Genomic DNA, 25,390 nt, shown 5'->3' on the forward strand with positions numbered 1-25,390 from the left:
GTGAATAGACCTTAAAGTCATTTTAAGAAGTTTCCATTTCCATGGTTCAAACACCACAATTTCCAATTTCTGTGGCAGCAAAACTAGTTCTTCTCATAGAATTTTAATGTATCTATGAAGTTTTGAGAAATTTTATATCCTCTTAGAAGGGACATTCTCAATAATCAAAACTTCAATGAAATTGTCAGGAAGAGTATCACTTTTTCAGTATAGAAATTGTCAGGAAGAGTATCACTTTCACTCATTCTTGTCTGTGATCTGGTTTTAAAGTTACTACTTTGAGTTGTTTGTTGCTCAGCTTCTCTTTTTCTCTAGAAAATAGCTGAAGCTTAAAATGTTTTTGAAGTCTAACCTTGCAATATTAAAAGAAGCTCACTAGATTCGTAGCAGGAGTGCACAAAGGTGTATCCCAGATGATGCAGATTAATGCCTTTGGCAAGTCTGTAATTTACTTCTCTTTTTAAATGTTAACATCGCCATGTTAAAGAATTCTGCTTCTAGACATAGTCCTCTGACAGAACGTCTTTGAGGATTTAATGACTTTAAAAAGCTGTTCTTAAAATTACTGATGGATGTCAGAATGTCTTTAATATATTAATTATGCAATATTTGATCAGACTCATCTTATTTATCTTTAATCTCACATCATTTTCTGTGACTTGTGCAAGTACCTGACTAGTAAATATGTATTTTGAGGCAAATCAGAATTGAAGTTGTTACTATCTCTTCTAACTAAAGTAGCCATATTGAGAACAGAGAATATGGTAAAAAACAGCTATAAAATGCAGTTCAGAATTTAACTAGTCATACTTGAGGCCTGATCATAATTAACCCTGGCAGGCAGTACTACATGATGAGACTGAAGTTGTTGGAAATTGCAGTGGTTACATATCTCAGTTGCTAAATGAGAATTTTCCAGTCCTTGAAAATAAAGAAATCCACAGTGCAGAGTAAAGGTAGATTCCTAATAGCTTCTGCCACTATGAAGGAGCCTGGCATGAGGAAAGTGGTACATTCTGTCAACATGAGTATCCCTAAAGTATCCCTAAAATGTGGAGAGTGAGTACAGCAGAATATTCCACTGAATTCCATCAGCACCAGCGGTGGCTGAGCTCCGTCTCTGACGAAGTTTCATCTTTTGTTGGATCTCTGTGTGCCTCTTACAGCCATGGTCTGCACAGAGACACCCAGGGTCAGAGCAAAAGACACTGAAAACTACCAGTATCGACAGCGTGAGGAGCTCTGTAGAAATAAGGAAGTCATTCTTCCTAAATCTTCTACATTTTCACTCCTTCCATCCAATAGAGCTTAAAATTTAAAAAAAAAAAAAAAAAAAAACACAATAAATGTGTTTGGAGGCATTGTATCTTTAGGTTTATGCAGTGAGTATAGACCATAGAGCACAGACACATGTCATATCAAGAATACTGTCCAGACGTGGGACTGTGAGCATTGGTGACTACATGCTTGCAAACAATGACATAAGTAATACAATTATCTCATTTTTTGCTTCCACTGTCTTCACCAATAGCCTCAAGTTTTTGTGCCTTAGGCAACAAAAGCCCACTGGAGGCCATTTATATCTTTCTTCTGTAAGACCCCAACATAACAGATGAGATGCTTTCAGTTCTTTGGTTTTCCATTTGTACATCTTTAGAAATGTATGGGCAGTTCATTTCATGCTCTGGTCTAAGATAATTCCATTGTATTTTCTTGTCACGTCAGCAACTTGCAGAGCTATAAAGAGTGTAAGATTTTTGATTTTATTTTTATTAAAACTTGAAAATACATATTTATCATCCTGTAATATACCACCCTGTAATAATAAACATTGGGAAACTGCTTTTTAATCTGCCACATAGATTGGTGAGTAGTGATTTGTACTCCATCTCCTAAAGCAGAGTTGTTTTTATGAAATAACATCCTTTTAAGTTCCCTTGTGCTGCCTACCACGTGCCCCTGGTAAAGTAGAAAAGCATCTTAGATAGCTTAGGAATAAACAATTTTCTCATTGAGGCATGCTTTAGTCATGTTTTGTGCATGTAATTATGTGTTTATGTCATTGATATTCTGGAACAGTTTCATGCAACCTGATGAAGGTACTGCTGTCATGTCTTCCATTTGGTCCAGCAAGGGTTCATCTCTTGATTTTTTGCTCTCTTGATCCCCTATCATATATTATTCTGCTGTGGATCAGCCTTTGCCTTTGCTTAGAAGTTAGTATCTCTTTTTTTCTTTAAAGGTGTACTTTAACCATCATATCATGGCATCATATCAAACATGTGCTTTTCTTTCTATCGAAGGTAAATAGTAGATACAAATATCTCTTCATCCTCCTAAATGAAACCAAACAACATCACAAATTTGAAAGATTTTGTTTAATTTACCATAATTTCACATAATTTCTGTTTTCAGTAGACCAGGAGTCTCCTGGAAGCTATTCTTCTGCTTTCACTGATGTGGGACGATGTACTCCAAGGGAGAGGAGAGGAACTGCAGACAAAGAGGTAGTGAAACAACAATAAATAATGCAGCAGTATCCATATGGAGATTTGTGTTGGTTTGAAGACACTGCAATAATACAGACCAAAGGAACAGTTACTTATTGCATCAGATAGGACAACATCCTTTTCATTAAGGAGATTGGTACTTCAAAAAATTAAAAAAAAAAAAAAAATCAAGCTTTGTAAGTTAAGGTGTATCTTCTATTTATGTTTAAGTAGATATGGACATAAGTTTACTAGTCATTGACAGGCTCTGGCAGAGTTGACAGGAGTGGATGTTTGGGACAGAGAATAGCAGGTGTGACAGGGGAAGGGCTCTTTTCAGAACCAGAGCATTACACAAAACCTGCCTCAGTCATTGCAAAACTGTTACCAAGCACGCCTGGATTTCATCATTATTTTAGTTTAGAAAAAATAAAAAAAAAAAAACTGCTGTTACTGTGTTAGACAAAACCACTTATGTTAGGATTGATCTGTAATTTCTGCAATGGTGCTTGTAATCATATATTGATTTCTTAGATTAATACTTTGGAAGATAAAATGGAAGCAGGCATACAACCTTTAAAGTAATACAAGGTATTGCTGAAAAGTATACACACAAAAATGGACGATATCTTTCAGTATCTTAAGAATATTTCTAGCTCTAGAACTATAAATGCTCTCTAGCAGGCTTCAGGGATTTTATTAAATCATAAAGTAAGCACATTTATATTGACCAACATCTTACAGACCACAGATTGTTAACATTGTCCATTGACTTTTAGTAAAACATTGCACCAGCTGTACCAAAATCAGGAAAGAGTACTATAGTTGAAGGTAGGAATATCCCCTCCCGTCTAAAAGACTATTTTTTACAATGGCAAGGAACAGAAAAATGCCTTTAAATTTAAGCTATCTTCTTTGAAAGAGAGCTGTAATGGAAAATTGTGTTGCTATTACAAAATGGAAGTTGGCAGGATCCCTGTAATAACTTTGGGGACTTTTTTATTATAGTGAAGACAGCTCTAGGTATGCTAAATTTACTAGCCTTTAGATGACAAGAAGGGAGAGAGCCCAGTTGAGAACATCTGAAAGGTAAAGTAGAAAACTTAGAAGTGTCATTTTTAATTCCTCTTATAAAAAGATGTGCACCATTACATCATTACAAATAGTACCTCTCAGAAACAGCATAATCAGCTCGTTCTAGTCACTAAAGTATCCTAGAGAGAAGTTTATATAGCAATCTCATCTGTGCAAGTGCTTGCAGAGAAAGACTGAACCACTTTACCAAATATCCTCATGTAATACTGCTAATTGCTTTCTGCACCTTCTTCTGAAGTATCTGCTGCTGGTTATCCATCAGAGGCAAACACTAGATGAGTGAGGCTCTTGGGTCACATCATAGTTTGTGTTTTCAGCACAGCTTTCAAAACAGTAATAGTGTAAGTGTCAACCACACAGGTGAGGAGAGGTAGAGTGGTTTTACAATTTTATTTCTGAAACAATTTTAAACTTACAAATTCTTGGTGGTAGAACTTGATAAATATATCAAGGGAAGGGTATGATGTGATTGCACGTGATAGCAATAGAGCTGCACAGGTGACTCGGGAGATCACATCCAGTTCTGTGTTTCTCAGGATTTCTTAAAACTATGAATGTGGTTATACAAATTTAAAGTATTCCCAACCTTTTCCAGCTCTCAGAGTATTTTTTTCCTTTATCTGTACAAAATGTGATGCAGTATTTGCAGTTGACATTAGTCTAAAGATAACAAGTTCAACAGAAGAGGCATCTGAAGTATTAGAGAATATTAAACATGAATTTCCACTGTACCTGAAGATCTAGTTGCCTACAAGTCATATTGGCATTTATTTAACTTTTTCTTACTTCTGTAGTTCTGTTAAACATAAAATTGCATAGCAGTCTGTTTTAAAATTTAGCTGCTGTTTCTATTTTTAAAATACTAAGCCCTAAACATCTAAATATCTTAAAAATGGAAGCTGTGTATTTAATTGCCTCTTACTGCAAGAACTGCTTTAAGGCACATGTCCTTTGGGGTTTGGATCTTGGTCACCTTTTTAAAAGCAAAAGTGTATTTACCGTAGAGTAATACTACCTGACTGCATTAATGCCTTTGCCTACTTTTCAGAAACTGCCAGCTAGAGCGGTATATGACTTCAAAGCTCAGACTTCTAAGTAAGTACTAGACTTTTGTTCATTTAAGAATTCATAATTCAAGAAAACTCTTTCTAGCACTTCTGATAGCTAACTGCTGTTCTAGCCAGTTTCAACAGCAAATGCCACAGAAGCAGAGGTCCCTGCTTGCTGTCATAGTTGTCCATGTTAGCGAACTGTGTGAGAAGTTACTTTGTAATAAAAATAAATTATTATCTTCTTCTTGTATGTTTTTGAACACATGAATGGCTGTGCATCGTCAGCCTTCTAGAACATGGGCCCCTTGGGGTCACCCACTGAGTGCTCTTTGTTGTGAGTCCTATTTAGGCTGCACAAGGTACAATGATTAAAATACTGGCATAGATAGTGTGTTCATTAATATTCTGTGTAATGTTTCAGCATCTTCCTGTCTGTCTTAACATACACAGGCTCTCTGCAGAATACGACATGTCGCATACCAAGACAAGCTACAGTGGTCCTTGAGAAAAACAAAATCAGGAAACACTGTTTTTGGACATGAGATAGTGAAAGTAGAGTGCCTGTATTTCATTCCTAATGATCCAGGGCATTTAAACAATCCCTAGATATGGACAAACATTGACACTAGAATTATATTTGATGTGACTGGTAGAAAATTCACAACTTGAATTGTCAGAACAGCAGATTAGCTCTTGAAAAACCAAATGGATGATACAGCAAATAACTCTCAGGCCAGGATCTGAAAATATTCTTAATGATTTGGGTAATTCTTTTCTGGTATCCAACATTAAGCATATCATAGGCCCTGAGTATCAGTAATGGTGAGAACATAATCCTCCTGTGTTCTTCCTGCTTCTGAACAGCTGCCTTGAAAGAAAAATGTGTAGAGAAGAAGCATGCCAAGCTGTGTTGCTGCAAAGAGGTAGTAATAGGCCATAGAGACATGAGATATATTCTAGAGTTTTCCTTGCTGATTTAATGAAAAACATTGTATACCCCTCAGATGCCTGTGATAAAAACAGCATCTAAGCAGGTAATCAAAAAGACATCATACTTGCATGCAGACCTTATACTAAGTGCTCTGGTAATAACTAGCAATAATTCCTTAGAATCACAGTGTAAAACAGGCCTGTGTAATGTACAGATAGTACCTGGGATTCATGAATGTGCATAATTTCATTTTATACAGTATAATCAACTGGTAAAGGTACCACAGCTATGATGATTTTTCTTTAGATGTATAGTTGCTACATTCTGTTTCACTTCCAAACTGTAAAGATCTCAGAAACTATGCACGTAGAAGAGTTACATGTAAAGCTGTAAATACCTGATCTAAATAAATTTGTTACAGAGAGCTGTCCTTTAAGAAAGGAGATACTGTCTATATCCTCAGGAAAATTGATCAAAACTGGTATGAGGGTGAGCACCATGGAAGAGTTGGAATATTTCCAATTTCTTATGTTGAGGTATGTTCTCTGTTTTAATTCCTTGAATTAGTTTGGGTAATAGGTCCATAAACTGCATGAGACTGATGAAAATCTGTGGATTTTCTTTTTCCTTAGAAACTTTCTCCCCCAGAAAAAGCACAGCCTGCCAGGCCACCTCCCCCTGCACAGATTGGAGAGATTGGAGAAGCTATTGCCAAATACAATTTCAGTGCAGACACAAATGTGGAGTTGTCGCTTAGAAAGGTACGGTTTAGAGCTGATTTTATCAAAATACTGTTACAGCATCTTCTGCTACAGAAAATTAATATATAGGTAAATACTGTGCTTGGGTGCACTCTGCCTTCAATATTTGCTAGGCACAAAGCAATGTAATGGTAGGAAACAAGTAACATAATGGCTTATTGGCTTGCAGTCTTTCACAGATATCTGAAAATAGTTTCAACATGTTGTGCATGTAAACTGGATTGTGTTAAATATACAAACATCTGCTAATTTGCCAACTGAGTTTCTCGTTTTCACTTCAATTATCCATTCCATTTCTTAATAATTATTTCTTGCTGTCACAATTATCACAATAAGGTTTTTATTATAGAAGAAGCATAGAAGATAGAAGATACAGAAAAAAAGACTCAAGAGACATTTTTGTAAATGCACAAGTTATACAAATATTTAGTTTAATAACAACCTGAGTTTTGTAACATTCTCTTGTCTTTTCCGTGCCATTCCTGGTGGTTATACTTTACTACACATGAGCAAAATAAGTGTTTAATTTCTGAAGTTTGTGAGACACTGGAATAGTATCACTTTAAAGAAACTTATTTTTATATATATATATATATACATATACTTAGTTGTAAGTAGTATATAATTTTTATCCTCTGGGAGTTCACAGAAATTATTCAGTTATTTGCTTTTCTTTTGAAATAAGAGTAAGGATACTTTTTTTTTTTTTATACTGACCTAGAGCCTAATCCAGCATCACCTTTAAGATAATGGGGGTTTTTCCATTAATTTGAGATTGATAAATATCAAAGAAGTGTAGGGGGGGAAATAAAAAGCAGAAATAGAAACTTGGAAAACTAGGGGTTGGGGTAGCTAGATGATTGATTTCTTTTTCGTGCTTATTGTGATGATCATAATCTTGACAGCTTAGTTTTGATTTGTTCTTAGAAGTTAGCTTGCACTGGTTTTCTTTTGTTCCATCCCACAAGAGATAATTTTCGGGTACTCCACACATCAGCTACAGAAACAAAATTACAGAAACCCAAGCGAACACAAAACTAATAGGGAAGGATTTGTTACAAAAAGACACATGCTAGAAATAAAAGTACATCATGTAAAACAAAGAAGGGGGTAGTTCATAAAATTTCACTACCCATAATAGAAAGTTGGTGTTTTCTGTTTCAGTTATTAAGCTCTCTAAAAACAGTAAGCCACTGCCCATCTTTTTTACATAGGAAAAGCCCTTCTTTCTCCCGTCTTTCCTGTGAACTCATTTTTTTAGTTTTGACCTCCATTTATTTTAAATATGCTGATAAGAAAGCTCTTGCATGGATTTTATTATTTAACTTTTATCACATTTAAGGAAAAATGGTCCTAGCAGTCACTATTGCATATTACAGTTAGGTAGTAGTTTGGCCAACAATTAAGACAGGTTATGTTCCAAAGAAAAGTTTAAATATTAATCCCCCAACTAAGAGTAGGAGACTACATGAGATTCCCTTCTGATAAAATAATAGCATTTGCACTCCATGACTAGCCCCCTGTTTTGCTGGAATAGTAGTTCATGTAGTAGTTCATCATATGGTGATTATGAATGGAGGAGAACTGTGAAAATAGAGATGATTCTCAAGACTGATGGGAAAAAGCACTGCTGGGAAAATAATACAGTGTGTTAAAATAATACCTGCTATTCAATAAATTAACTTACAGTGTATCTGCTGATGTTTTATGTTCTTAATGCATTTCAGGGAGACAGAGTAATTCTTCTTAAGCGAGTTGATCAGAACTGGTATGAAGGTAAAATACCAGGAACCAACAGACAAGGCATCTTCCCTGTTTCCTATGTAGAAGTCATCAAAAAGAATGCATCAAAAAGTCTTGATGACTACCCTGATCCTCCAATACCCCAAAGCTATTCTAGTGACAGAATACACCATTTAAGTTCAACTAAGGTAAGGTTGTTTTTTTCCTTTGCTATCATGCCTAGAGTGGGTTTAGAAGGACTTGGTTTTTGTTAACGTAAGATAATACATAAATTATGTTTAAATACACTACATTTTCTTTCCAGCATAGGTAGAATTACATTACTAACTCGTTATGAAAGTACTCTAATAACCAAGTGTATATCTTACATTCTGCCAGGATTTTTGCCCTTTTCTTCATTAGCTATGACATTATTGAGTAGGGCCAGGCAAAATCTGTCGAGAAAAATCAAGCCAACAGACCATTTACTTGGTAATCGTAGACAGAATTTGAGCATTAAGGACACGTCTAAGCAGACTTTTTCGTAGTGCAATGTGAAAACATTCCCATAACACAGCTATCCTAAAATCCTGCAGTCTCATAAACATGCAAAGGGCAAGAGAGGGCAGTTTGTGCAGGCACACAGCTTGCCAAGACCAGTTCTGTGCCTTTCAAAGTAAAGGAGAACAGCTAATGATTCTGTACTGTGGCCTTCCTCCTCTTGCCATTCACACTCTAGAAGGAGGCTCTTTGCAGTGGCATGACAACAGCAACAGTATTGTTTCATTTAGTAGTGAAGCAAATGTCATCACATTGCAAATGAACTTAGATTCAGACCTTCATAGTTGTGATCTTCACACCAAATGTTTCTCGTAAATTCTGAATTCTTTTCCTTCCTAGTCTTCCAACCAGCACGTGTTGCAAAAAGATTCCTTTATTCTGAGTTATCATTCACTTGTGAGGTTTCAGAGTCACCTCAGCAGGGAACATAACCTCTTTGACAGCAACAGAAACTGTCTTAAGTTTCTGCAGGCAAACCGTGATTAGCATCAATGTATTATTGATGACTTTGAGCACTCAGATGGAAACATTTCTAAATCTTCCTCTTTACCTTTGTCATTTATCTCTTCAGCATGGGCAGTGGGGTTTGTGTGCAGCTATAAGCTTCTTAAGCTTCTTATCCTGCTATTAATCTCTATTTGTTTCGGCTGGGTTTGCCCCCTTTTTCTACTTTCATACACTTGCATACTGGTGCTCATTTACATGCCTCAAATTTGAGATAAGTTCCATATTTATTTGCAGCTTTGGTGACAGCTACCAAAAGATGTCATTTCTACACAACAGTGGCCTCCAAAAATACTGCTTACAACTAAACAATATTAACTGGGTTTGGATGGTTGCTAGAATAGGTCTTCTCTTTGTTCTCTGGAAAACCAGACAACTAGCTCCTCTCTCTTCAATTCCAACAAAACTGTTGAAGTAGCATCAGATTCTGCAGCTGCAGTTTGAAGTATTCATGAACTAGGGCTCCTTATTATTACAGCAATCCAGAGGTTCCTGAAGGTAAATCAAGAGTATGAGGCACCTTAGGGGCTTCATATTACAGAGCTGTCTGTGTATCTGGAGATACCTCTCCCCCATTTTATATGGAACAGTCTATCTCTAAGGCATATAACTCCTAGCACTTTTTTAGCATGTCACTCCCTGTTGCTAGAGAAGTTGCACTGAACGTCTCTGGGCTAATGGCAATAAAAATAAGTAAGGAATACAAGTCAGGAGCAAGCTTTGCTCTCCTTAACTCAGCGTAGACCATCTATATCTTTAGCTCTAATCCAGCCTGTAGCTACAAAAAACTAAAAATGCCAATGGCTCAGCTGTTACCTTAAAACCACAGGTTAAAGGCCCTTGTTTAAGAAGAAAGATGGGTAAAAGGAGTATTTTGCTAATAATGGCCTAGCTCTGTTTTAGCAGACTGCATTGTATCACTCTACACTGTTTACTTTGGTACTTAAGATTCTGTAACAAAGGTTTGTCTAACTATAAAATAAAGCTTTTTGCCTCAAGAAAACTCAGGCAGAAGGTAAGTAAATTAACTTTCCTATTCTGTGACATGAATTTAGCCTTTTGAAATTATTTTCCTATTCTAGAGTAATACTTAAAGTCTAAAGTACTCCAGATAACTTAAAGACATGTACATCTAATTCTTCTGGATAATTCTAATGAGATCAAAATATTTTTCACTCAATTTTAGTTTTGAGGATTAACAGTAACAAAAATGCATTTTCAGTATTTACTGAAGCAATGGATATCTACTGATGCTGTGTACGTATGACTCACCAGTCTCTCATTCTTACAAAAGGACGTTTCTTTTACCAGAAGGATACTTCAATCAATATTATGTAATGGTACTCAAAACATACTGCTGTGTACTGTGCTGCCACTATTGGAATTGAATGTACCTTTCACAAATGTTGGTGTCATTTTTAACTAATAGGTTTACTTGGGGAAAAAAATGCATTCTGTAGCTGCTTGTGCCTTAATAAAAGTATGCAATGTATTAAAGATGTTTCTTAATCACTTGCTCACAAGCACTAAGGAAAAGTAGAAGTATTAACATTAGGATAATTAGAAATCACCTCAGTTGTTATAAATTAAAAGAAATACTTCATGACACCTGTAGTGTACTTCTGAAAATGCTGTTCTCAAAACAATAGTAATGGTTAGGGGAAAATTACGTTAATATGAATTGTATAATTTAAGAATGTATGACAGGCTCACTAGCAGAGCACCATAAGTAACATAACTTCAGCAGACCAAATGCAGGTCACCTTCATGAATGTAATGATACAGATCTGTCTTAATGTTTGACATGTAAGCCCCAAACCAGAAACTGATATAGTTTCATTTTTCAGATGTCTTTTCTGCTGCTCTGATTCATGTAGTAATGATTTCAGACACCCATGCTCACTGAAATGGTATCCCATAATTGAGATGATGGCACAGACATTTTTCTTTTCCAGTCTACTCATTTCCTAGCTGTTTGTCATGCTTATTTATTTAAATTTCCATGTTTTTCTTATTTTTGAAGTTGCCTTCCCAAGCCCTGTCCCCACTTTCCAGACACCTTTCCTGCTCTTGGTCACACATTGATCAAAAGATTCTCCAGGCTGCCACTAGTGACTGGTTTTCAAGGACAGTTGATTTTTCACCTTCAAGCACGTGCATCCTACCTCCTTCACCATCGCAAGACAGTTTTCTTTGTGACTTAAAAGAACTCAATTCTTTGGCATTAGCAGCATCCCAATCTATATCAGTCTCCCCATGTAATAGTATTCACCAAGTTAAGGATAGTCCCTTTATTCCAAATACAGAGGTGTCTCTCAGCTCTCCTATAGCTCTTCCTCTGTCCTTTCTTGCATCTACTTCTGTCTCATCTTCAGATAGCTCATCTCATGACATAGCATATAAGCATACTAGCAACAATACCAAACTGGGTAAAGATAAAGACTTGAGAGGTATACTTTACTCCTCAGTTACTGAAGTCCCTAGAGACTTGTCAGATACTACAAGAGAAGGTGAACATGCTGGCACTATGTATAACATCCCTTCACCACATGAAGGTGGCTCCGTCTCCAGCATGCTAGCTGCAACTGATGAAAACAAAGAGGAAACCTGTACTACAGATCTGTCAGTTAATATAGGGGATCAGTCAAAGCCTCAAGAATCAGATTTCTACGAAGGAGCTCAAGACACAACAGAAGAACTGACAAGACTCTATATAGAGGAGGATTTGGAACATGACAATTTAGAATTCCCAATAGCAAGTGGAGACTCCATGGTATATTATGAAGAATACACTTCACCAAATATTGATAAGGTATTTTGTTTTCTGAAAAACCTGGCTTCTGTGTTCAGATAGCTAACTCAGTATAACTATTCTCTGCCTTTTCTTATATTTACATGTCTGTATTGTGCACAGGCACAGTTTTATACTGCTGCATTTGATAAAAACTGACAGTGTTAGGGGAAAGTCCTTTCTCAGAAGCAGGCATATACACCATTTTAAGTTCTGTGGTGTATAAATTCTGGTGGCCCTTTCCCTTCTGTCCTTGTTAGCTGCCATCGAGCTTCTGATTTGAAAAGCCAGTGAATCGTGTTCCTCACTGGCCCATTGCATGCCACCACTTTTGAGCCAGAGGCCCCAGCAAGAAAATGCTATCAACAGGCTTCAGAGGGAGGGACATACCTCCTGCAGAGACTCAGCGGTTTGTACTTCCCATGTGTCACCTCACCAGCCGAGATATTTATAGTAGACTCTGTTACGAGAATGTGACTAATAATAACAGAGCAGATGAAGTTTGGCAGTTAAGCAAATGCTTCACCCTAAAGTCCTCCCTGTTTCTCCTCGGGACAGTACAACACTGAGCTATCCCAAATGTGCGCTAGCCATGAAATGCCACAATATCACTACACAGTTTGAGTAGGCAAAAATTTTAGAACACTAGGCAAAGTTTTAGAACAGACTTTTTGTGTCCAGCACTTATTTCAACAGACTGTTCAGGCAGTTGCTTTGGCTGGCACATTGAAACATGTAAATCAGATAGTTAGAACTGTATGTTTTTAGACCAAACGTAAAACTAGTTAATGAGAAAGATTTTGCAGGCTTGCCACTACCCTTACTTGGCCTGAAAAACACAGGAGAACATAAGAATAGAGATGAAATCCACAGCCACAAATGGCAACTCGTTTTCATTTCTAAAGGAATAATTTTCCTCCAGAAAAGTAGACTGACTAAGAATAGAATTAGCATAATATTTCTAACAGTTCGATTAGTTATCTGACTCCTTATTGAGCATTTTATGTCCTTCACAGCTGGTTTTACAGCACAATAACTTCTCGTTTTTCTTAAACACTTAAAGCCAGCTCTACTTTCTGCGAGAACATCAGGAGACTCTGATCCTCCTTTCCACCTTTCTCCTAATCTTCCATTTCACTCTGCCAGTGCACCAGCTTCTCACTCTGTTCCTACAGCATCCCCATCTACTGCTTCCCTCTCACCTCCTCTCCTTTCTAAATCCTTATATCAGCAGGAGAAAGACTCACCCAAGTTAAAGGTAACTGCATTTCTTCAGTATGGATTGCTGCAAGCCTTCATGTATATTAAATAACTGCAAGGCTAACACCAAGTTTGAGTTTTTCAGATGTGTTGTTTCTTTTACTAATATTAAATAACATAACACATGAAGTATTAAGATAGGCCTCCTTCAAATGAAACAAGATAAAACTATAACCATTACAAGACAAGGAAGTAGCTTAAGGAGATGTCACTGACAGGAAAGCATAAAGTCTTCAACTCAATTTCAAGTCCATACCAGGACATCTTTACCAGGACATCCTTACCAGGACATAACTCTTACTTAATTGAAAAAGAAATAAGCATACTGAAGTATGCAGAAACTAAGTAACATTTGTAGTTTAAAAGTGCTTCCAATTTAAATCCAAAGCCTGGGAGAACAGTCAGATTTCACAGTAAAGCACCACTGCAGAGGGTCATGTTATAAATACCAATTCCGTTAGTCACAAGCTGGACAAAGATTATTCCCTCTTCAGGGCTACACTTTGTGTCAGCGTTGCAGCTCTCTGGCAGAAAAAAAAAAATGAAGTCTGGAAAACTGCTCTGGATAGACAAAACCAATTTCCAGTGCTGACATCCAGAGAGTCCAATTGGTCATGAAAAGGAGAAAAAGTCATGTAAAAATTTTGAGTAACTATCCTAGAAAGTGATCATTATATCTATGGGAAAAAAAATTATTATTTTTTATTTTTAAATTTACCTCATCTTTCAATGTGCATTCCTAGAAAACCCTGGTATAATGGACTTAAAGAAGTTTTAAGGTCCACCATATCTGGAGAGTTTTATTCTGAAGTAGAGAAGAAACACGAGTTCTATTCAGGGCATGAATCTGTCATAGGCTTAGGTATGTTTAACTTCAAAGAAGGTCTAAAACATAGTATTATATTTGTTTCTGCAACCTTGAATAATTTATCGGTTTGGCAGCACTTTTGATACTTTTTGCTTAGCCTAATCCACAAATTCCTCATCTACATTGAAATCCTTTTTAGGTCACCCTAATATTACTTGCTCATGTTTAAGCAAGATGTGTTAATCCAAGGTGAAAATAAATAGAAGAAATATCTGTTTTGAGAATGAAAAGATCTGCTCCTGGGAACCTCCTAGACAGTGTACTGTTCTTCATTGGGCATGTGAAGCAAGACACCAAGAAACATCACAGAATCACAGAGTGTTAGGGGTTGGAAAGGACCTCCAGAGATCATCGAGTCCAACTCCCCTGCCTGAGCAGGACCATCTGGTCTAGAGCAGGTCACACAGGAATGTATCCAGACGGGTCTTAAAAGTCTCCAAGGAAGGAGACTCCACAGCCTCCCTAGGGAGCCTGTTCCAGTGCTCTGGAACCCTTACAGTAAGGAAGTTCTTCCTCATGTTGAGGTGGAACTTCTGTGCTCCAGCCTGTGACCATTGCCCCATGTCCTATCACAGGGCGTATGTGAGAAGAGGTTGCCCTTTCCTTCCTGACACCCAGCCTGAATATATTTATACACATTAATTAGATCCCCCCTAAGTCTTCTCTTCTCCAGACTAAAAAGCCCCAGGTCTCTCAGCCTCTCCTCATACGGCAGGCGTTCCAGTCCCCATCTTGCAGACACAAGAGCCTGAGTACTGAGAAGAACTAGAGGTCTTGGGGGTTGTTACAGAGTTCTAGCTCTTAATTATTGTTTTCAAACCAATACCTGGTTTGAAAGCTGGATTATTTTTTTTAAATCTAGGGAACAGATAGCTTTATAAACTTAGTCAGGATAGACATATTATTTGAAAATGGTTGAAATTATTAGATACGCTCTTACTGACAACAGATTTTTTTTTGTACAGCATTTCCAAAATGAGATAAAGATTTATTTCCTCCCAAGGGTAAACAAGCTTTATTTCCATCAGTCAGCACTAGCTACATTGCCAGGATAGAGAGTTGGGTTAAAACAAGTGTAGCCAGGCTTTGGCTGTCATAATTTCTTGCTACTTAGTCTACAGGCTGGATTTGATAAGGAAGGACAGTTCCCATGCTCTCCTCTTTGTGCTTGTTGTCAATGATTAAAGTCTGCTCTCAACTGCTACAGCAGAATGAACATGAGACATTTCCAGTACTCAAATATCACAAGTGAAGAGAAGTTTGTCAGAGAGCTCTTGAAACTATACACTGATACTTGGTAATTTTTATTTTTTTTATGTAAAAATACATCTGTATGTGTGTATCCATGTATTTGGAATGTAGCTCAAATCCAAAGTATGACCAGGGGTTTGGGCAGTAGAATACAAGGAGCTATGGGTTAGCTCCATGTTGATGGGAGGGATAAGTCTTCTAAAGGAGGAACCCTGAAGATACTTCCCAAGGAGAAATGCTGATGTTTTCCTGTCTCCTGCACCTCCCTTGATATCCCTATTTGTTGGTCACCCTCTTAGTTCCTAAAAGGTTTTTCTTCTGTCTTGCCATATTGTAGTGGCAAACAGTCACAAGTACCAAAGAAAAGGTTTCCAGAGTCAGCACTCCACTTCTCTCACATTCCATCCAACTCACTCTTGCCCCTGAAAATTCACATTTGCTGCATAGCTGCACTTAAGAGCTGGATTCTTACAAATACTTAGCTGGTTTATACTGATATTAACAAAAGGAGGATTCCTTCTTGAAGTACCTTCTATCAAGTGTTTACTTGCTTTCTAAACACAAATTTAAGGTCCATGCTCTGTTTAACAGCAAGGAATTACAATTGTCATTGGTATTTCTAAAATAGCATTTCTGCTCTGTGCTGTTGAACTTTTCTGTGTTATTAACTGAGCTACTTCAGTGGGTACACTTGCAGTAACTGTTCTTACTTCAACTGCATGCACTGCTTGTTATTAATCTTATAACTGCAATGTGTAGGAGCATGTGCCAGAGCAGCAAACCCTTGGAAAAAAGGTACAGTCAAACAGGCAACAATGAAAATACCATATACTAGCAGTACCATTATTTGTACCTGTAACACACTTGTTTTTTGTTAGCAAGAAAAGCATGTCCAGTTTGCATGTATGACTGAAGCAGCAAAAATACCATGATGCTTCATTCTTAAACTGTCACTTGACATAGTTTTTGTGGTTTTTCTAGGCTAATTTAAAGAGAGAGGTATTTGTTGTGGGTAAACCTCCTCGTAGCCCAGTGATGACTAAGAGATCCTGCAGCTCACCTGTCAGAGGTCCCAGCTATTCACACAGGGTATGGTACTGGATGCCCAGTGTGCAATAATAGCATTTCCATAGCAGAGAAGCTCAGTGTCTAGTCTTTGCCCAAGTGTCTCAATACTATCAGTATGCCGTGTTTTCTTCCTGTTGTGCTTCTGTGCTATGTCCAAGTAAAGCCAACAGGTCTTTGTGTCCCAAAACTTATTTTATAAATCCATTAGTGTATTGTATCTCTCCAGTACCACATAGTATTTCCAGTGCTACAAAATGTAATAGATCAAAGCTCTTTCTATTTAGCCTGTTTTTTCCTAAATTACTCATCTGTTTCAAAACATTTCTATAATATTAAAATTACAGGTTCTAAGAGTCAGAAATTTATACTTCACTTCATGTATACAGGCCAAATTATTGGGTTTGAATCCACATCCTTCTTTTCAAAGTATTTTGTTGCTGCTATATTATGTTCCCTCAATAATGTCATCTTTATCCAAGCGCTGTTATTCCAGACTGTCATGCTCTTTAGCCTTTCCTTTCATATCTGTAGTATAACAGTAGCATAACTGTAACAATTTTACCTAGCTAGAAAGTCAGATTGTTTAGTGTTTGCATGTTTCCCTCAAAAAGGTGATCTAAATTATGGGGGGAAAAAAAAAAAAAAAAAAAAACACCTTAGCCTAAACTATATGAGAATAATAATTGATGGGCTATGTTTCACTTTCAGTTTAGGACTAAATTATTCTTTGCATTGGTTTCTTAATGCTTGCTTCTTAAAACTGGTAACAGGATGAACTGTTTTCCAGGCTGTTACTTCCAATTTTAGGTTATCATCTTTCTCGTGGTTACCATTTTAAAATTTGAATTCTAATTTAATATATTTGTTTAACTCTTCGAAGTCTTGGCTTTTTGGCAGGCCTCTGTTTGCTACCAGATATGAGAGGATAGTGCGTTCTTCATTACTGAAGAGAGACAATTCAAGCATAGGAAGGCTAGGTTTCCCATAGTAGCAGATCAGCACCATCCCAAAGAAAGGCCAAATGGGAGTAAGGTCCATAAAAAAGGGATTAAGCACTATTTTAATTTTGCATGTTACTCCAAATGAATGCCATGTAATCAATACATTGAGAGGACTGTACTGGTTGATGTTTAGTGCACTTATGTCTTCAATTCCAAATCCACAGGAGCACAAATTGTGCACCTAGTTTCCACGTTCAGGACTGTGCAGAACTGTCGTATGCAGACGCATATCAGTCGTGCCTGAAAGGCAGGCCTACAGCTGGCACCACGGGCCGTGCTGCGCACTTTCCGATGTTTTATGGGTTAGGCCCTACAGTTTCTCCCAGGAAACAGGACAGTGTTGGGAACTGAGCCACAGGGGGAAACTAGAAATTCTAAGCTTGAAGAGCTGCCCCTGAAGTGATGCATTTCATTGTATCTTTTGAGCACAATTAGCCAGACCTTGCAACAGTCTTCATTCTAGCCAACATCACTGTATATGAGAATGAGAGCTTAGGGGGAAAAAAAAAAAAAACACAACAGGGAGAATGCTTCTTGATGTCAGCTTGGGCCCTACTGAGGAATGCATTCAGACAGAGAGAGACCTCCAAGGGCCCCCTGTTCAGAGACAGCACAGATTACTTCACCCTAATTTTCCCAGATTCTAATTCTATCAAAGTTTTCTCTGTAGCAGTAGCATAGAATTGAAAATCTTCACTCACCTTTATTTTCTATCATCTGATTCTACAGCAGTTATCTAGCAATAAAACATTTTAAAGCATGGAGGTATATGCAGAGAAGAAGTCACAGAACTGACCTACCTAATTTCTTCCAGACTTAGTATATGTTCAAAGCATTAAATGACTTGTAGCATTGTTTAGGACATTGACTTTCATTGTTTGCAAGACAAATCCCTAACCTTGGTTGAGTTCTCTTGCATCTCTGACAGTCTTTGGCATTCAGCTCAGTTACAGACCCGATGTAAGATTATCAGAGAATAAGGTCAGATTCCTATCCAAATACCAAGCAATCTGTCCAGTGGAATATTCTCTTCTTACTTGACAAGGCCACTGTTGAGGAGGATTTACTGAAAAGCGAAATGACTAGTCTACAATCTGTTCTGTTGGATGCATCAGTATAAATTATCTTTCGTGTACACAGGCAGAAGAGAGTTAAATGAGGGAGAGAGGGGTGTCAAAGAGTATAAACAAATTCTTTTTGGCTTTGAAAACTTCTGTCCCACATAGCTATCATTAATATGAATAAAAGTTCTGCAATCTGCCTACCTGCATCTCTAGGCACCTTTATTTTTATGTACAGTTTATAATTTGTTTATATTTACAATGTATACTCTACAAACCATAAAAATTAAGTGAAGAATGCTCACGATATTTTCTTCATGTATACATATAAACATGATGAAAATAAATTGAACTACTTGAGTTTCATCTGGAGACATTAGGGAGGGAAAAAAACCAACACACAGTGCATTTTAACATTCAGTTATTATTATCCTGCTGGGGTTCTTTATCACAGCCTTCTCTTGTGGAAGGCTGCATCAAGCTCAAGAGTAAACCCAAGCAAGATGAACTGAAATAGTCAAACTTAGGGAAGAGAACCATGAAGCAGTAAGAGAACCATGAAGCAGTAAGAGAAATCCCATGGCTTCGCGATCAGGTTGCAGCTTACTCAATTCTTGAAAGAAAATGCTATGAGCTGTGTTTGATACTGACACTCCCCAAACAGATGCAGTTCCCAGACTTGTATCAGACTGTGAGTCTCCACAGTGTGACCGCAGGGCATCCTCACTCAGCAGAGAATACGATCGCTCCTCACACTAAGGGCTCTCCCAAGCTGCTGCTCCTGCACTGTTTCTGGCCCCAGCCAGATTCTAATCAGTATATGTCAATGTCTTTCCAAGTAGGATAGGATTGCTGTAGGAGGTTAATTTTTTTATTTCCATTGTGTCCAGATTTATTGGATATTAGTGGTGGGTAATACTCTGTTAAGGAAAGTAGTTCCTTTTGTAAACCTTTGCACTGGAAATACAAGCTACTTTTTCCTCCAAAGTAAAAGTCTTGTTATTTTCACAGAATTACATGTATTCTATCAACAATTCTTTCTGCTCTTTGCCTCCCAACAGCCTGCATGGCTTTGAGCTTCCCCTTGAGATGAAACAGAATAAATAAAAGCATAGCATGTTATGCTTGCCAAGTTAGTACTCTGTGCGTGTGTAATGTAAATTGGTATGTTGTATGTCTATGAATATTCTACGTTCTGCCCTTATATATAGCAGATTTTATTTCTGTTTATCTAAAAATGTTCTTCACCCAAGGAATGTATAACGTTCATCAGTTGCATCTGATTTTTCTAATGCAATTTCTGTTTCCTAGTGAAGAGACAGCAGGGTTCTAATTCTAATTTTCTACTACACTGTAAATAGAATGGACTGTTGATAAAGTTCCGTTTTGTTTCAGTTTTTGTTATGTCCTCTAAAAATCAGATCTTTAAACCTGCCAAGATTCTGTTGCTTGTGATGTCTCTTAAGACTTCATTGTGAGTTGGGGGGAGGGGTGTCGTTTTACAGAAGGTAGAATATGAACTCTCAAGCAACTATGTATCATGCTCCTATCCAACCATTTGGGACCTGAGACCATAAATCTTTATCACATTTCAAATAATTTCATTTCAGCCACAGCGCCCTGTGCTTGCGCATGAAAATATACACGGTGGGGGGGAACCGTAAGTATACTTCTTGTCTACTAAACCAAAACCTAACATTTAAGCAATAGCCAGCACATAGTCAAATAATTTGTCAACCTGCCAAGTACAATTACACAGAGATTTCACAAATTTACAGATAACCACATGATGTGGGAAGATATCCAGGAAAGTCCCAGAAGGCAAAACTTTAGTTGTTTAATTTACATCAAACTCAGACAAACGTGCCAACTTAAAATTTTCCATCATTTAGACTTAGAATGGATAATAATTTTGTAAAAATAAAGTTTGACTTTTTTTATTCTCTCCATTTTTACATCTCAAAAGAATGGCAATTAAAGATTTAACTTCAACTCATCTGCTTTACTGACTTGATGCAAATTATTCAGAAACAGTTCTGGATGTGAATAGAGAGGGGAAAAAAAAAAATCACTTGATAATGATGATCACAGGAACACAGGCTCATATTTTTTTGCTGTAATTTATATATGCAATTTAAAAATTGGATACAAGGAAGCTTTTCTGAAAACTGGATAAGAACCTAGATCTCAAGTCTTATTTTCACAATGTAAGCAGTTGGGATAAAACCTGTAAAGCTATTTCAGTGCTAACTGTTAAAATAAAAAATTAAACCAATCTTGCACCAAACTTTCATCTTCTACTCCTCAAGCCTTGTACTCAGGTCCTCCTTCAGTGGTCTTTGAAACCAGCAGCCATACCTCTGCTAGCATCAGAGCACTTTGGAGTATGTTCTAACAGATTATTTCTCCTAAACATAGCTAAGGCTTAGCATAAGAATATTTAAAAGTTTATCTGTTAGTCACTTGAAGAAATGGCAGGAGAGAGTGGCAAAAGGTTACCAGATAACTGTACCACAAATAGGACATTTTGGTTTCAGTCTCACTAAAACCACAGGCTCCTGCTGGTTCTGTTGAGCATACTGAAGCACCTAACTCTGTTTAGTAAGCAATAATTACCTAACTGTTCAATATACTTTATGTAGTTCATAACTAAAGTTATTTATTCCTGAAATTAAAAATAGAAATATATTTAAATTGCCAATCAAACATTCTTTGTCCTGAATATGTATTGTTAGTCTTGTAAATGGTCATAGAGTTTTATATTTAAGAAATTCTTAGAATAGCAAAGAGAGAATTTAATGACTACAAAAGAATTATTAAAATGCATTATGTAGAAATTACTAATATTAGATTTCTAAAGTACAAACTGTGCTAACTGGGAAGTTCTTCTTACTTTATCTAAGTAATTGGCCTGAGTCCTGTTCCTGACACATTACATCTGCAACTCCTGCACCTCTGGAAGCTGCATTTAATCAGTTTTGAAATATCATCTTAGCTCTGCTTTCCTGGAATTATGATAAGCATGAGATGTTATTGCCATTTAATTTTTTGCATAGGTTGTTCTTTCTTTTGCTACACAAATTACCAGAAGTAATTGCTTAAATAACCAGTCCCTTTCATTTTTGTTAGTGTGATTAAAACAGAGACTTTTCAGATTTGGGGAGATACCTGCCAGTCACAAGAAATTAAGTGAAGATATGTTTTTTTCTTTGAACAGTGTCTTTTTTTTTTTTTTTTTTTTTCTTTTTTTTTTTTTTCCCCTCTCCAAACCAGCAGTGTGAAAAATAAGTGTGGTTTATTCAAGAAATCTATTCAAGGTTCAGCTTTCCAGAGCTTAAAGGCAGAGCCAGAGTTTTAGCTACTGACTGGGGGGGTTAAGGGGCTAGCACATCTACAGACTCCTATCTAGAAGTCTTTTGTTTTGGTGACAACTATAAAATAATGCTAACCAAAAAGATAAGTACTAGAATTCAAAGTAACTGCTTGAGAAGCTGTCAGGCTTGCCAGGAGTCCCCAGTCTTTGGTGTCTGATGAGTTACCTTTCTGATAAGGTTTTATTTATTAACTATAATAAGTACCCAGCTCTGAAGTCTACCAGGCAAAATAAAACCTTTCCCCCTATATCTACCACTGTTACTTACTAATGTTTAAGCCAGCTCCTTTACTTCAGCAAAGGTGCAAAGGACTCTTACTTCTTTTTAAAATGCATCATCTGTCCTATTTAAGGTTTCAGGCTCTATATAACTATACTCCTAGGAACGAAGATGAACTGGAGCTCAGAGAGGGAGATGTCATTGATGTGATGGAAAAGTGTGATGATGGATGGTTTGTGGGTATGTTTTAATTCAGTTGCCTTTCTATTTTTATTTATTCTGACCTTTGCTGCCCTCTTTGCTTGGTGTCTTTTAAATAAAGTAATTTTTGGTATTCAGTGTAATAAACCCAAACATGGCTTTATCAGGAGAAATCCCAACCAAAATCCACTTAAATTAATGTGCAATTTTTCACTTGTGTCTTTTGAAATTGATGGACACAGATTGCCATGTGCCTCCATTTTTTTGTACAGCACTGTCATTCTCATGTGACACAAAATGGACTATGTATTACTGCTCTCTTCATAAAGACAAGGTAACATAACACTTGCTCCCATGAGGACATCTACAGAATTGGCTGCTTGTAAGAACCAAGTATTACTGAACAGAGGCTTTATAACTAGGCCTAGATAAGTTGGCTTAATCATTTCGCAAACCCTCATGCATACAGTGACTAATAAGATCATCTAAATAGTCCTCAGCATTCCAAAAGTCTGAATTATTTAAATAGAATTTATATTGTTGAAATTAAGTTGTTTCTATGTACCAAGTCAAAATCTTAGCACAGCATTTAATCAGGCCTTACAATTTAATCAAATATGCTTCTTTATTTGCTTTTTCCTTCCTGCACTTAAGAAACTTTCACAAAAAATTCAAAAAAACTTTTTGAAGTTATAATGTAGAGAACCGGAGATACTGGTGTTTGTGCCACATTAAACATCAGAATTTAAAGGCCATGCTTACATAGTGATTTCCTGTTGTTATTTTCATCTTTCATCTATTGCTTCTAATTTCAGGAACCTCAAGAAGAACCAAATTCTTTGGTACTTTCCCTGGAAACTATGTCAAGAGGCTGTGAATTTCTTTTTTTCTACTTATTTATGCTGCATCTCTGCAACACATCTGCATAAAGCTGCTAGAAAACATGCTATGCTGGCCTTCTGTTTTCTTGCTTGCAGTCTCAAATAGAGGCCGTCTAGTTCATCCTCATCCCATCCCACCTGCCAAATTACAGCAACGACCACCGTGTGAATTACTAAGTTTTTCTGAAGCAAGAGGAATCTTTTCAACACTTAAATACCCCCTGCTTTAATGTCTTTTCATTTGAAACACAAAAGGAAAAGCCTGTGGACAGGTACACAGATGAGTTGCCGTAGGGGGTTGGGGAGGGGAAGAAACTTCTTGGTTTGGACATTTGTGGTACTATCATGAAGTCTGATGGAATTTTTTCAGCATGTATGTAATACAGGAGGAAGTTGCTGTTTATTTTTTTTTTTTAATTGTTTGAGTTCCCACATTCTTACTAGCTTGGCAGCATTTGTTGCTTTCACTTTGCTGTATATCACAGGTTTGCCTATTGTACTGGTTTACAATGTATGACAAATATAGATTTTTTGCCTGCACTTGTATGTTGTGTGCACAGTGATTGTAAAATCTCAAGCAAGCACAGTGAAAAACAGATGAGCTGCAAGTGTTCTGAACAGGTGCAATGGTATTGGCTAAACCTTTTTACTTTTTCCCTGATAAAGCTGTAGTATTTTCTGTTAAAAGGCAAGAAGTGCAAGAGTCATAAAACCTCAGGAAAGAGGATTTAGTGAAGAGACAATGATATAAGCATAGACAATAATAACCTGCTACCGACGTCTGACGTTAAATGGTTGTAATCAAAATGTAATAGTAAGCAACATGAAATTTGGAAGTTAGTGTTTTTACGTGTCAGGAATTTTAAGAAGCAGGCAGTAAACAGTGTTAGTGCAAAGGGTTCTTGGTTGTTTGGTTGTTTGTTTGGGGTTTTTTTTTCTCCTAACATAGCCACCTGAAAAATATTCACAAGTATCATGTACTGATTTACTTCACTATATATGTATATGTATGTTAATGAAACCTGAATTACACCTCCTTTTTAGGAATTTAGTATGGGAAAAAAAGTCACAAGTATTAAAACTGATGCATTTTAGAGGTGGGTTTTTCTTTTTTTCCTGAATTAAACAAGTATTTGAAAACATACATTTTCCATAAGCAAAGGTAAGCATAAATAGTAAATGAAATTAAGGCACAGGATGATAATGACAATGGCTTTATAAAAATAAAAATTGAGATTTGGTTTCTTCAGCACCTTATAGATGGCAAAAGCTTCTACTGCATTTCTCATGGATAAAGGATTGAAATTATCAAATGTATGTAGTCTCTGTAGCATTTTGTACATAGGTTTGCTTTTTTGTACAGAGCCATTTGGTTGTTGATTTTTAAAAAAACAAAGAAGTTCCTTATTTGATCTTTGCCCTCTTCACATACAGAACATCATGCATTTTTCTTTTCTTGCTCTATTTACCATAAGCACATCTGGATAGTGCAATTCTGTAAGATAGCATTTTATGCAAAATTTTATTAATTAAAATATGGTTTACCGGCCAAATCTAAATGTACATATGTCTTTATTACTGAGAAATGTCATTAAGACATAGGTAAAGAAACATCTTTGTGCAGCATACCTTTATTATTGCAGATTTCATGGCAAAAGCTTTATATTCAAAGGCTTTCAATTTTAAACTAGAACTGCATGCAGCTTTGCTGTGAGATTAATACCTATCTTTGATGCCATTTATGATTGAAGACTTAAATATCTGTTGCCTGTTATATTTAAAAAGTACTGTTTCTACTCTGTATCTGATTTTACAAAAATACAGGTTTTTCATACCTGGCTTTCAGGTAACTGACTTTGAATTCCTACAAGCAAAAGGTCTCTGTGTTTTTTTTCTTGAATAGACTTCTAATAAATTTTGCTTGGAGTACACAGCTGTCTCTCCCATCGTTTCTGAAAATACACATAGCCTCTTACTTAAGCATTGCAAAGAGCTTAACTCTTCAAGCTTACATGCAAATAGATTTGCCTTGTACAAAGATATTTTTCCACCACCAGGCATACACCATTTACATATACAATACACACACATTTATATACAATACACACACACATATATGAGCAACTGGCATTGCCCACACAGCTCTCAGCTGGCCCACTTCAGTGTCATCCCTAAAACACATGGATCCAAAAGCAATGCTGTGGACTTCCTGCATTGTCTGTCACAGCCACCCTTCCCTCCAGGAGCACAAAGGGAAAACACACCAGGGTAAACCCTTTATACCTGGCTAAACCTCCCAA

The 25,390-nt window shown here is 36.8% G+C and overlaps 1 protein-coding gene across 5 annotated transcripts in view; it reads left to right on the forward strand.

Moving 5' to 3' along the window:
* The window catches only part of SORBS2 (sorbin and SH3 domain containing 2), an 82,505-nt gene extending 59,111 nt beyond the window's left edge, over positions 1-23,394 (forward strand). For all 5 annotated transcript variants that reach the window (XM_008949792.1, XM_008949795.1, XM_008949796.1 and 2 more), the window contains 8 exons: positions 2,419-2,507; positions 4,633-4,679; positions 5,989-6,103; positions 6,200-6,328; positions 8,056-8,259; positions 20,026-20,075; positions 22,142-22,248; positions 23,025-23,394. In XM_008949792.1, the coding sequence (XP_008948040.1) occupies positions 2,419-2,507; positions 4,633-4,679; positions 5,989-6,103; positions 6,200-6,328; positions 8,056-8,259; positions 20,026-20,075; positions 22,142-22,248; positions 23,025-23,086 (803 nt within the window). In that variant the 3' untranslated portion in view covers positions 23,087-23,394. The remainder of the gene's footprint in view (positions 1-2,418; positions 2,508-4,632; positions 4,680-5,988; positions 6,104-6,199; positions 6,329-8,055; positions 8,260-20,025; positions 20,076-22,141; positions 22,249-23,024) is intronic.
* The last annotated feature ends 1,996 nt before the right edge of the window (positions 23,395-25,390 follow it).

This window comes from Merops nubicus, unplaced genomic scaffold, assembly GCF_000691845.1.
Source record: "Merops nubicus isolate BGI_N331 unplaced genomic scaffold, ASM69184v1 scaffold4071, whole genome shotgun sequence".
NCBI lineage: Eukaryota > Metazoa > Chordata > Aves > Coraciiformes > Meropidae > Merops > Merops nubicus.